General features: G+C 36.1%; 1 protein-coding gene across 1 annotated transcript in view; it reads left to right on the top strand.

Moving 5' to 3' along the window:
- The window catches only part of SMC6 (structural maintenance of chromosomes 6), an 87,696-nt gene that overhangs the window by 36,289 nt on the left and 36,564 nt on the right, over positions 1-14,843 (top strand). The window contains 5 exon segments of the mRNA XM_017871423.1: positions 667-871; positions 6,925-7,039; positions 8,581-8,741; positions 12,672-12,833; positions 14,047-14,110. Coding sequence (XP_017726912.1) covers positions 667-871; positions 6,925-7,039; positions 8,581-8,741; positions 12,672-12,833; positions 14,047-14,110 — 707 coding nt within the window.

Here is a 14,843-nt window from a genome sequence, read left to right as displayed (position 1 = left end):
AAATGACTTTTCTTTCTTAGTTTCTGTTTTGGTTGGACAGCATGATTTCTAAGTTCTCTTCCAACTGGAAAATCTGTGGTTACTTTACTCTTACATATACATGGTACTTAAAAAATTTTTTTAAATCACGTTTTCTTGGAGGTTATCTTTAATTCTGAAAATCATTAGATGAAAATGCTTATAAATATATTTTGTTAGTAAAGTATTGCATTTAAATATTGTAGTAATGTCTCTTTTAAATGATATGTACCTTTATACCAGGGTCCATTTCAATGGACGAGGCTTTTTTTTTTCCATCCCATTAAGGAATTTGAAAATCCCTTGATTTTTAGAACCCCATTGAAAGACTAGAATAGTATAAACTGAATATAGAAAAGCCACTGTTGGTTTACATTAGAGTGGGACAATTTTTTTCACAGGATTTGGTGGATTTTCTCTCCATTGTATCCTGTGGGTATAGGGGATTTCCCATTCAGTTAAAATATTATTTAAACTGCTTTATATAAAAGTATGTTAAATCATTTATAAACTATGATTAAATGATCTGTAATGTCATTTAAACTGTTTTATATAAAAATATGTCATTTATAAACTATAATTAAAGAGGAGTGATGTTAATATTTCAAAATAAGTATGAGCTCGTCTATAATTTTCTCTCACTTTTAGGAGCTTGCATTCATCTTCGGGACCCGGAACTTGCTTTGGCCATTGAATCTTGCTTAAAAGGGCTTCTGCAGGCCTATTGTTGCCATAATCATGCTGATGAAAGTGTCCTTCAGGCACTCATGAAAAGGTTTTATTTACCAGGGACCTCACGGCCACAGATAATAGTTTCTGAGTTTCGGAATGAGATATATGATGTAAGACACAGGTAAGGCATTAGTAATTGAATATGTTTCTGGCTTTGCTTAATCATATGCAGGACTGGAAACAGTTAGAACACTTTTAATGTTAATCATATCTTTACCCCTGATTTGTAAAATTTCATCAAACCACTTTAATTTCTGTCTAGGTATTCGTTCTAGGCGTTAGAGAAACATAGATAAATATTCCCTACCATTGAAGTTCTTATATGTGGGAGACATTACAGGGAAACAGATGTAGTATGGCTTAGAAATTACACCCGTGAGGAAAATGATATGACCAAATTAAGAGGGAGGGCCTAAGGAAGAACATTGGTGCTTGTTACACACAATTAAATTCTGAAGGTGTTCCACAGAATCCATAAAGACAGTAATTGTGTTCTTTGATGACCTTAACAAGTCTTTTCAAGGGAGCTCAGTACCCAAACTGGCCTCTTTGCTAACTGCTGGCTAACACTTTAAAAATGAATGCAGGCCAGGCACGGGTTCATGCCTGTAATCCCAGCACTTTGATAGGCCAAGGTGGGCAGATTGCTTTAGCTCAGAAGTTCAAGACGAGCCTGGGCAACTTGGGGAGACCTGTCTACCAAAAATACAAAAAAAAAGCCAGGCTTGGTGGTGTGTGCCTGTGGTCCCAGCTACTTAGAAGGCTGAGGTGGGAGGATTGCTTGAGCCTAGGAGGCAGAGGTTGTAGTGTACAGTGAGCCGGGGTTATGCCTCTGCACTCCAGCTTGGGTGAAGAATGAGACCCTGTATCCAAAAAAAAAAAAAAAAAAGTATATATAGCTCTATTCCCAGATTACATTTTAAAATTTCTTTTCTCTCCCATCTCCACTTTTAAAATAAACCTTCTTTTTAATTAAGTCTAATGCTGTGTCTCTCATATTTGGTAAATTTTTGTGTGTAATTAACTCATGTTAATAGGTAGACAAGGAAGAATTCAGAGAGGAGATGAGAAATCATCAGTCATTTAACTGATGAGTTTGTCAAGTGATAGAAAAAGTTAATTGCCTTGTAGGCAAATAGAATTCTGTGTGTAAAACATGTGGAAGCATGACATTGGGAGTTATTCTGCAAAAAATAGCATTTGCATTTTTGACAGGAAGAAACAGATTAGCAGAGAGATTTGGACAAAATAAAGTTTGTTAATTGAATGCAAGAGAAGGAAAAATCAGGATGACTTCTAGGTTTCTGGCTGGAGTGACTAGCTGAAGGATGCCATCAATTGTGAGGAATGTCCTCCTTGAATCCGATCTGTCATTTTGGGACCAAAGAGAATAGTCCTGGCCATTCTGGCAGGGCCTGCTCTGTGAACTGCCACGAGGACTCTGAAGAAGAGTGCCTGATGCTGCCTTGCTGGCACATTGTGTGTCCCAGCCTGTGCTTCTAGTCACTTAGCCATGAAACACATGTGACAAGGGATCCAATGTGTGTGTCATAATGCCAGTTTTCTTGGAAGTAGGTGAGTTTGTGTGCTGAGAACAAGGGCCTCAGGAGTTCGTAGGAGGTACCTTCTTTAAGGGTTTAGATTGGCTGCCAAGGAGAATGAGAGAGGAAGCTGACTCAAAGTCTGTTAAGATACAAAAGTCTAGTGGCTGCAGGATTTTTCACTGATAATGTTTCTTTAGAGATGAGTGGAGGGAGAGTCTGTACTGTTAGGTAAATATTAGAATGTTTTAGAGTGGATAGGTGTTACAGAAAGGGAAAAGGGAAGCAGTTGAGTGTATTGTTGACAAATTAGTTTAAAGAAAGAGAGGACTGGGAGAAAGTGTTTAGACCCACCTTAATAAAGTTAGAGAACATGCTTAAAGGCATGATAAGTCTGGAAGGAGAGGAGGTTGTGGTAAGAGTGAAAAATTCAAGTTGAATGGAACAGGTCTAGGGGATGACAAAGTCCGTGTTTTGGCTTCAGGAGCAGGTAGCTAAAACGCAAGTTGTTGAAACAGTGGAAGAAACTAGATTGTAATCCTCTTGGGTGTTCACAGGATATTGACAAGAGTCTTGAGTACGTCTAACATTCTGTTAACTGTACCTGCCTTGTAAACATTTTGAAGGGGTGATTTTTTTGTGTGTTTGAAGAACTTTTTCGGTATGAATTATGGTTCAAATGCTAAATTTAAAAACTGGCTATATTATTTTAATGTGAAAAATAGTAAAATATTATTAGAGTTTATAATGCATCAGATACATAGGACTCATTTCAATCATTTAGGCTTATGCTAGATAACTTTAACAGAGGTACCTAGGAAGGTGCCTAGCTCACTTTTCCTATAAAGATGGTCTTGTTTCTTCTTCTCAGAGGACATAGAAGCTACTAAACTACTCCTCCTGCTATTATGCCTGCGTTTGTACATCTTGCCCCCATCTCAAGAGAGATTCTTTCTGTCTGAGGCTAGTCTGCTTGTACCTTGAGTCACATACTTTCTTGCCTGACTCATTAATCATTTAAAAAAATTATTTCAGCTCTCCTGAGCCTTAAACTTTCCCGTTAAAATTTTCTCTCTGTTTTAAACATGGTAGGTCTCTGATTTGTGTTTCTCCTTTTAAAAACACACCCCTCCTAGGGAAGACTGCATTCACTCATAGACATACCACTCTAGGTCCCTAAATGTTAATTACATTCTCCAATTGTTTCCTTGTTGCGGAATCCAGTTGATATTTACCTTCTCTCAAGCATTAGATACTATCAAATACACCTTCCTTCAAACTTCATATTCCTTTTGTTACTATGACACCATTTTCTTGGTTCTCATACTCTTTAGGTATTTCTCAGCCTATATGTGGGCTTTTCTTCATCTCCTTCTGGTGCTCCCTACAGCTCTCTTCATAGTCTGTTGTATCTTCTCACTTTATATTTCTTATAGTTGGAAAATTAAAAATACACCAAATTTAGACCAGTCACAGTGGCTCACACCTGTAATCCCAGCACTTTGGGAGACTGAATTGGGTGTATCATTTGAGCTCAGGCGTTTAAGACCAGCCTGAGTAATGTGCTGAAACACCGTCTCTACCCAAAATACAAAAATAAACTGAGCATGGTGCTGTGTGCCTGTGGTCCCAGCTACACAGGAGCCTGAGGTGGGAGGATCACTGGAGCTCTGGAAGTCAAGGCTGTAGTGGGCTGTGATCGTGCCACTGCACTCTAGGCGACAGAGGGAGATCCTGCCTCAAAAAAAATAAAATAAAAATACACCAAATTTGAATCATGTTTTTTTCCTATATTTTAACTTAGTGGTGTTTTCCTTTTCCTTGACTTTAGAAGTCACATCTTTTATCAAATGATTTAAATATAATTAGGATGGAAAAATCATTTTGTCCTGTAACTCCAATTACCAGTGAGGCCTATTATACTTGCCTAGATTTTCTATGCACTTTTTCCTTTGTCAGTATGTTTTGTTTAGACTTTCTGCTTAACATTGTTTGTGACCCTATGTCCTCTTATCTTCTTCTTGTCCCCTGTCACCAACATCTCATTACTAATGTTCCTTTCTACTTTTTGCTCTGCTAGACTGATTTTGTATCCTCCCTCAACATACTATTAATTGTAATATAAGCCAGTATGAAGTAAATCCCAGGGACTAATAGCAAAAGGAAGAGGTAGTTGTGACTTGGTGCTTTAGAGCAAACTGGTAGTAACAACTTCATGTAATGATGGCCTGTGGCTGCCCAAAAATGGTGACTCCTTCCTAGTGTCAAAACCTGTGCTCTCCACAGGCTGACGAGAGTCTGCATTTCACCAGAACTGCCTACCACATCCTCCCCCCTTAGACTCCTACTCCCTTTCTTTATCTCCTTGTTCTCTACTTTGTTTCATTGACTACGTGACATTTCTAGAGCATCCACACCCTATTCTTTCTTATCCTTGTTTTTATTTCCACCTGAAATCTGTCCTAAAAAGCCATTTAGCTGCTACTGTCTCTTTTCTCTGTTTTCCTTTTCAGGAAAAACTCAAAGGAGTCGTCTATGTCTCTAATTTCTCTCTACCTTCTTTCTTGAACCTTCTCCAGCCAGACTTTATAATTTCATCGCATACCAAAACAGCTCTCATCAAGGCATCAGCAAGCCTCACTTTGCTTAACTCAATTAACTCAAAGTCATTGCTATTCACTGATTTTACTTACTGGCAGTATTTGCCCTTGATCCTTTCATTCTTCCTGAACACTTTTTCACCTGGCACCAAGGGCCACACTCTTCTCCTTTTCCTAATTCTCTAGGCGTTCGTTTTTGGTATCTTTTGCTGCTTTCTCCTCACTACTGACTGTACCAGTGCTCCAGAACTCTTCTTGGCCTGCACTTCTCCCTAGGTGAACTCATCTGATTTCATGACTTTACAGATCATACATTGATGACTGTGAAACTATGTTTGTAGGTTGCCTTTTTCTTCTGAACTCTAGGATATAATGTACTTAATATATATTTTCCACTCAGATGCCCAATAAGCATTTCAAACTTAACGTGTCTGAAAGCCATACTCCTGATTTCCACCCCAAAACCTGCACTTTCAGTAATCTTCTCCATCTTCATTTCCCTATTGCAGAGTCCTTCTTGACTCCTTTCTGCTACCCCACATCCTACTGGCTGTACTTTAGAAATATATCCAAGATCTGACCACTTGTGTGGTGACTACACTGGCTCACGCCATCATCTTGTTTCCCTTGAGGATTCACAGGCTGATCTCCCTGCTGCTGGTTACTTGGCACCACAGTTTCAGTACAGCAGCCAACGTAAAGTCAGGTCATGTTGTGCCTCTGCTCAAAGGACTCTAAACTTCGCTGTTTTCCTTACCACAGGCCTGACTGTGACCTCTAGGCCTGGATGATCTGTCCTCTCACCATCTTTCTTATCCTGTCTCTAGAAGCACTTCCCTCCTTCATCTGTCTGCTGTGGCAGTCTGTCTCCTTGCTTCTCTGACACACCTTTTAGGGTCTTCATGATTGTTCTTTCCTCGTCCAGAATGGTCTTCTAAGTTTACTTATGTGACTCTCTCATTTCCTCAGGTGTCTGCCCAGTGTTATCTTAGTGAGGCTTTTTCTAGTCTTTGTGTGTGTGTGTTATGCCTTTCCCTTCGTTCTTTTTCTTTATTCTCTGTCTTCCTTCAAAAAAATGTAAGCTCCATGAACAGGGTGTAGTCTGTTTTGTATACTGCTCCCTTTATCCTCTGGAACAGCACCTGGCACAAAGTAGGTGCTCACTAAATATGTGTTGAATTAATGGATGAGTAGGTATAAAACATGCATGCAAAGATACTTTGTTTTGGAATTCTAGGACTAGAAAAGCACTAAGAATGCTACCACTATCTCCTCCTCAGCCATTCATTGCTCCTGTACCTCCTATTCTTAGTGTGTTCATTTTTCAGTGCTATTAATAGCTTACATGTTTACATTTTAGTTGAAAGACTGTCTCTTTCATGAGCCCAAATTACAATTCCTAAGAATATCTTTTCTTTCATATTTCCTCTGTGTTGATAATAAACTTTGCTTCAATTTTTCTTTTCTTATATCGGGGAAAAAAATGTTTAGCTATTTATAATAAATTTTAAATAATTGACTTTTATGTTTATGATAACTGTATGAGATTTAAGGAAATTGTAATTATTAATTATAGTAGGCAGCAGGGCATATTGATTAAGAAGCTAGACTCTAGAGCTGAGCTGCCTGGTTTAAATCCTAGCCCAGTTACATAACTAGCTTCATGATGATGGGGAACATACTCAACTCTCTGAAGCATCCTCATCTGAAAAAAATGTGGAGAGAATAATACTATTTATCTTATGTGATTGTTATAAGGATTGAATGAGCTAATATTTGTAACATGCTTAGAACAGTGCCTAACACATAGTATTATATAAATGCTAAATAAATAAACCTCTATATATTTGAAAACCTGTGTTTTCAAATGTTACCAGGTATTTGATACTGTCTGGTTATTTATAATCTCCCCGTTACAAATATATATGGAAATATAAATACTCTATTGTATGTATATATATACACAGTTTTCATATGTATATATTTATAATTAAAATTTGTTAAGTTAATCCTTCTGTCTTTTTGTCTCCTAGAGCTGCTTATCATCCAGAGTTTCCAACAGTTCTGACAGCTTTAGAAATAGATAATGCGGTCGTGGCAAATAGCCTAATTGACATGAGAGGCATAGAGACAGTGCTACTAATCAAAGTAAGACCACCAGATCTTTGCTGTATTTTATGTTATTGTTAAATTTTTAAAACTGAAGATGATTTTATAAATTCCAGTTCTCCTTTTATCATAGAGTTGTTGATGTGTTTCACTATTGTACTTTTACCTGATAGGAAAATCGATAGGGTAATACAGAAACTGATTGATTTGTATGTTTTCTGCCCCATGGAACTTTATAACTTTTGGCTGTTCTTTATAAAATCATTTCACAAACGCATATTATTCTTTTGGTGCATGATGTTATGACATTTTTTTGTTCAGGCCGGGCGCGGTGGCTCAAGCCTGTAATCCCAGCACTTTGGGAGGCCGAGACGGGCGGATCACGAGGTCAGGAGATCGAGACCATCCTGGCTAACATGATGAAACCCCGTCTCTACTAAAAATACAAAAAATTAGCCGGGCGAGGTGGCGGGCGCCTGTAGTCCCAGCTACTCGGGAGGCTGAGGCAGGAGAATGGCGTGAACCCGGGAGGCGGAGCTTGCAGTGAGCTGAGATCCGGCCACTGCACTCCAGCCTGGGCGACAGAGCGAGACTCCGTCTCAAAAAAAAAAAAATTTTTTTTTGTTCATTCTTGTTTAGCTGACAAATTTATTCTTTATTTGCCCTTACAGGTACATATATTATTATCATTCTACTTAAATTAAGTATTTTGCTTGATATGACTTCTTTTTCGTATAACTTTGTACTCTGTTAGATAAATCAATATTTACTGTTTATCTGTGTAGGTATTTTTGTGTGCTTGTTAGATTAGATCACCATATTTTGTTTCCTCTGTTGGCATAAATTTGCTGAGAAGGGACAAGGTGATTTATATTGCCTTGTTATTTGAAACAAATCTGTAATCAAGACAAAAGTCTTTTTTTCTCATTAACAGAAGCTAAGAAGGGTCTAGATAACTCAAATGTGTGTGTGTGTATATATATGTTCATATTGTAATTATTTGTGTGTTCTCTCATATTTTGGAATAATACTTGAAAAAAAAATTAATAAAGCCCTGTTATAAAGGTCTGTCCCCAGAGAGGTTGATTAGGCCTTAATTAACCTAATCTTCTTTCACTTCCTCCAGGGCTTAAATATTTCCAGACTTTCCGTACATTTTTCAGTATAGTAATCTTTTATTGGAATTTGCTATTCATTCATATCTTTTCTAGGGTGTAAAAGTCATTTAGAAAAAATAATTAGTATGAACTGGTCTAAAGTCTGTATTTTCACATTAAAAAGCACTTAAAATAGTTTTAACTTTTAAATGGATAACAACACTCAAATTTAAAAATAAATATACACCAGTTTGTCATGAAGCCTTGTTTACTAAACCGTTTTAAGACTTTTTAAATAGTTTTAATTCTTCTAACCTTGAAAGTTTTAAAATTCTTACATTTAACTTTATAAAATTATTTGAATGTTTTAAAAGAATACTTGAATCATATTAAAATAATAAGGACGAGTAACATTTTGAAATTCTGTACATCAGAAAAATTTTCACATCGTTTTAAAAAATTTATTTTTTTCTATTCTTTTAGAATAATTCTGTAGCTCGTGCAATAATGCAGTCCCAAAAGCCACCCAAAAATTGTAGAGAAGCTTTTACTGCTGAGGGTGATCAAGTTTTTGCAGGACGTTATTATTCATCTGAATATACAAGACCTAAGTTCCTAAGCAGAGATGTGGATTCTGAAATAAGGTTAGAGTCAAGTTTAACTTTACTGTATTATTCCCACTGCTTCCTTTGGGGTTCATTTTCTTTCATATTACTCTTTCAGTGTTGTTTCAGTGAGGACGGGAGTAATCTGTCTCAGTGCTTAGTCTTAAAACATCACTTAGCTAGTTATAGAATTCGAGGTTGACAGTTATCTTGCATCACTTCGACAACAGCATTCAGGACTGATAATCCAGAACGTATTCCCTCAACTAGCTCATTTGTACACTATTTGTTGCTTGTCCTCAAGGAGATAGGAGCTTGACTCAGAATGTAAATCAGCTACATTACTGTGCTCACTGTTTAATTTTGCTGATTTGTCTAAGAGAGGATACAGCAGGCTGGTTTACATTCTGGCTCAAGCTCCTTATAATGTCCCTGATTGGTACTTTGAGTTGCACAGTTCTAGAAAGAAGGTCAATTGACATGATTAGAACACATGCCTAGGAAAATACAGCTGCTAGAAGAGACAAATTGAGAAGTTAAACGAAAAACTAATAAGAGATTCAAGAACATGCAAAAAGACATTTTGGTATCAAAAAACAACCCCATGATTGCTTAACTGAATTCATTCAATTGATGAATTGACGGGTTGGGCCTGAATTAATGACTTAGAAGATCTTCAGTAGAAGAACTTAGGACTTAAAAGAAATATCTAAGAAAACTGAGCAAAAAAAAAAAAATTATAAATGACTTGTATGTGTAGGGGAAACGAGAGTTTTGTTGAAATAGATTTCTTCTAGTCATTTTTATGTGATTATGAGAGCAGAGGAAAGGAAAATAACCATAATACCATAATGGACGTTGGAAAGTTTAGTAAAACTTCAGTTAGCAATAGAAAAAGTTGAATGACTAGCACCTTGGTGTTGTGGCACTTGCTTTTGTTTATTATCTTAATGCAGTTTTCAGTTATAAAAGTGCACATAATGTGTAACCAAGCCCTTAGAATGATTACCAGGGTGGTACATAAAAAAAATTACGTGTGAATTTTTGAGTTGTTAAAACGCTGTAACGTTTTAATGTAATCTTCTGAAGTATGCTCTTAAAATTTTATTCTTTTATTTGTTCTTCAAACAACAGATATTTAATGGCTATCTAATATTCTAGTCACTAATCAAGGCACAAGACACATAAGGAAACAAAATATTGATATACATAATTTCTCTACTGGATCTTAAATTAAGGGGAAGATAGACTATAAATGAATACTAGGTTGGGTGGTGATCAGTGCTGTGGAGACAAGTAAAGCATAGTATGGGGCAAGAGAGTGACAAGTATACTATTTTAGATAGGCTTTCGGGGAATATGTATTCATCCCACACAAACAACTCACATACTCAGCTCAGGCTTAATATAGTTTTCATTAGGTAACATGTTCTCTATGTAAAAACTCATTTAAAAAACTAAGGAGGAACATTCTATGAAAATGTATAGGAATTAGTTTTACCCAGTGAAAAGAAAGTTGTAAAATTTATTAGTTTTATTAATGCAGATTACATTGATTGCTTCAATTTATTCTATATGTTCAGAAAAATTATATAATAACAATATTGTCTTGCTTATTTTGTTGGTTTTCATTTTTGGTTTAGGCTGTAGTTTCTAAAGTTTGTTTACTTGGCAATTTTTTTTTTTTTTTTTTTGAGACAGAGTCTCACTCTGTCACCCGGGCTGGAGTGCAGTGGCAGGATCTTGACTCACTGCAGCCTCTGCCTCCAGTGTTCAAGTGATTCCTGTGCCTCAGCCAACTGAGTAGCTGGGAGTACAGGCAAGCGCCACCATGCCCAACTAATGTTTGTAGAGACAGGGTTTCACCATGTTGACCAGGCTGGTCTCAAACTCCTGGCTTCAAGTGATCTACCCACCTCCACCTCCCAAAGTGCTGAGATTACAGGGTTAAGCCATTGCACCTGGGCCGGGCAATGTTTATTTTTATTTTATTTTTTTTTTGAGACAGGGTCTCACTCTGTCGACCAGGCTGGAGTGCAGTGGTGTAATCTCGGCTCACTGCAACCTCCGCCTCCTGGGTTCAAGCTATTTTCCTGCTTCAGCCTCCTGAGAAGCTGGGACTACAGGCACATGCCACCACACCTGGCTAATTTCTGTACTTTTTGGTAGAGACAAGGTTTCACCATGTTGATCAGGCTGGTCTCGAACTCCTGACCTCAAATGATCTGCCCGCCTCAGCCTCCCAAAGTGCTGAGATTACAGGCGTCAGCCACCATGCCCAGCCATTTTTTTTTTTTAAGCAAAATTACTATTTGTTAATAAAAGTTTAGGTTTATATATGATAAAATAAATATTTCATATTCAATCCTGAGGAGCCATATTAAATTTTTCTCCTGGCTCCATTTTTATCAGAAATTGCACTATTCCTTTCCCCATTTTTATCATTTATTTAGCTAGCATTTATTGAGCCTTTTTTTTTTAATTTAAAAATTCTAGCAAGGTAGCATGGTTATTTTACATACCAGTAAATGTTGTATATACTATTATCTTATGTACCAGTGAAAAGGAAATAAATACTAATTGAACCACAGACTGCAAAATGGTTTCAGATTTCAGAGATGTTAAAATGTGGAGAAATATGCATCTCAGTGGAATATGGCCAGCTCCAGGGAATATCCCCCAGACTGGGGAAAAGTTGTTCTTAACTGCAAAGGTAGTTCTCTTCCACCAAGCACACAGCTTTGGAAGACAGATACTTGGATTAGTGAGGAAAAGATCACTTCTGAAGCCAGTTGACTCTGCCATATGGGGACCCTTCTTTATGAATTTGGAATCCGGTACTTTGTTTATTCTCCGTATCTTTTTATTGTCGTCGTCTTCTTCCCCTTCACTCCTCACACACTTCACTCCTCGTAGTGTTTATTCACCAACAGAAGTATTAAGCTATTAGTTTTATCTGTTTTAATCACTCTCTGTGCCTTTTTGTGTTTTTTATCTTCTCCCCTAGTTGGTCCAGCTGATGAAAAATTAAGAGAATACAATTCAGTTATCTCTTCTCCCAGATTCACTGTTATGCTCCTGTAGTACTGTGGATATATAGTATAGTGTCCTGTTCACATTTTAATGTTATAGTTTATTTCCTGATTTTTTTTTTTCAGAGTCACATCTTAATTCTGTTTCTACTTCTGTCTACCACTATGCATAATACTGGCACACAGAAGTCATAAGTACATTTCACCCTTGAACAGTGCAGAGGTTGGGGCACTGACTCACAGTGCAGTCAAAGTCTGTGTTTAACTTTTGACTCCCCAGAAACTTAATAGCCTACTGTTGATTGGAAGCCTTACTGATAACATAAGTAGTTGATTAGTATATATTTTAGATGTTATATCTATTATGTACTGTATTCTTATAATACAGTATATACAGTACAGTATATTATACAATATACTACAAACGCAGTATATTATACCATACAGTGTATCACATATTATATTCTTACAACACAGTTAGCTACAGAAAAGAGAATGTTAAGAAAATCATAAGGAAGAGAAAATATATTTACTATTAATTAAATAAAAGTAGATCATCATTAAGGTCTTTATCCTTATTCTTCACATTGAATAAGCTGAGGAAAAGGAGTGGTTAGTCTTACTGTGTCAGGGGTGACAGAGGCAGAAGAAAATCTGTGTATAAGTGGACCCACATATTTCAAACCCTGCTTTGTTCAAGAGTAAACTCTACTTGTTAAGGAAATAAGTAAAACTTGATTCCTGTTTAGAATGTTTTTTGAAATGTCTGCAGTAGATTTTCATGATTAATAGCTTGGTAGGATTGTAGAACTGGTTTAACTGAAAAGGATTTTGCACATAACTTACTATAAATAAGGCTTTCTTTGTAAAGGTCTAAAGTATTTGTAATACTGAGAAAAGTTTTGAAGTATTTTTTATCTTCTCCTTTCCTATCAAGTGACTTGGAGAATGAGGTTGAAAATAAGATGGCCCAGATATTAAATCTTCAGCAACATTTATCTGACCTTGAAAAAGATATTAAACGCAATGAGGAACTTCTTAAAAGGTGCCAACTACATTATAAAGAACTGGAGGTAAAAAAATAAATAAACATTCTTTTGTTTTTTTTCAACTTACTACTACCAAGTTGATTTTAAGATCCCATTATTAACTTCGGGTAATTCTCAGATGTTTTGGCCTCAAGCCCCTTTACACTCATCATAGAGGTTTCATTTCTGTGGGTGTATCTATCAACGTTTACATTTTTAAAAATTAAAACCAAATTTAAGAATATTTATTAATTCATGTATTAGTCTGTTTTCATGCTGCTGATAAAGACAGAGACTGGGTAATTAATGGACTCACAGTTTCACGTGGCTGGGGAGGCCTCACAATCATGGCGGAAGGCAAAAGGCAAAAGGCACGTCTTACATGGCGGCAGCCACGAGAGAAAGAGACCCAAGCAAAAGGGGAAACCCCTTATAAAACCATCAGATCTCATGAGACTTATTCACTACCACAAGAACAGTAGAGGGGTAGCTGCCTCCATGGTTCAGTTATCTCCCATCAGGTTCCTCCCACAACACATGGAATTATGGGAACTTGAATTCAAGGTGAGATCTGGGTAGGGACACAGCCAAACCATATCAAATCATTTAAAAATAATAATAAACTTAGTTAACAGAAATATTTTTTATTTAGAAAACAGATTTTGAAACCAAAGATTTCGTGAGAAGATTGGAATATTTTGTAAGTCTCTAATGTTCAGTTTAATAAAATTCAATTAAATAGTTGTATCAGTTTTTGCATTCAGTCTGTTGTGATATTACAAATCATACATTTATAAACCTTATATACACTTATGAGAAAATGCTAATAAAAATGGCAAATAATGTCTAATTATTTTTATGAAAATAGTGTTGGCCTCACAGACTATCTGAAAGGATATCAGAAACCCCCATAGGTTACTTGGTTCACACTGGGAGAACCACTGGATTAGAATAATCACTCCATAACTTGAGACTTTGGATGTTTCAGAAAAATGTTTCTTGATGGACTCAACAGCGCCATCATTTAAAGTGCTAAGACGGATTACTTACATCTCTTTTGCATGGGAATGGAGTAGTATATAAGAGTGATATGGCAGAATTTGTATGTAATTTCCTTTGGTTAATTTAATACTAATGTACCCCTTTCATTAATTATGGAATCCTTCTGTATCATCAACATTGTAGAGCTTTGTAGATTAATACATCCTTTCCAAGGTTTTTGGTTTAAATTTTTTTTTGTTACTAAAATCCAAATACTTTTCTTTTAGATGAAAATAAGAAAAGTAATTCTGAAATTCGGGAACTTGAGAACATAGAAGAACACCAGTCTGTAGATATTGCAACTTTGGTAAAATACTTTTTTTCAATTTAATGTAATATTAAAGGATAAAGCCACGATTCAGGTTAATGGCATCAACTCAGCTTTTTTAGAAAGTTCTTTTAATTGAAGCTACTCTTTATGATTGCTGTCTCCATTCACCAAGAAGGTAAAAACTACCTGGTATATAGCCTTCATATTTTTTAATGTTGTGTGTATATATAACTTTCATGCATAATCATTGATTTTGTCTTCTATCACATGCAAAAAAGCTTTACCCGAACTTAATTATATTTCTAAACAAGGGCCCATCAAACCCTGCTACTGAGCATAGTGTTTTTCACATAGGCACTCTCAGAGTTCATCGGTATCAATATGAATGGGCACAGATGTCTGGATCATTTTTTGATCAGTTCTAATTGGTGTCTTGTTTTTTTTTTCTTTTTTTAAATCAGTATTTTTCATTTTAATTCAACACATTTTTTACTGTATTTTTTTTTTCAGGAGTCTGTTTATGACACTTAGCTTTTTCTGAGTTTCAGTAAACAGTGAATTAGATAAATTGCAGTTTTGTTAAAATGAATAAATATTTATTGTGTGTCTGCTTTGTATCAGGAAGCATATTAACTGCTAAGGAATACAACAGTGCACAAAATGGAATAAGTCAGTGCTGGTGAAGCTTTACTCTGATTAGAATTTCTCTTCATTTTTTACTAGTAGTCTTGTTTTCACTTTCTGCTTTTATTTTCCGCTTTAATTCCTT

This window comes from Rhinopithecus bieti, unplaced genomic scaffold, assembly GCF_001698545.2.
Source record: "Rhinopithecus bieti isolate Rb0 unplaced genomic scaffold, ASM169854v2 scaffold_4781, whole genome shotgun sequence".
Taxonomy (NCBI): Eukaryota; Metazoa; Chordata; class Mammalia; order Primates; family Cercopithecidae; genus Rhinopithecus; species Rhinopithecus bieti.
Note: the sequence above shows the minus strand (reverse complement) of the source record. Positions and strands in the feature narration are given on the sequence as shown.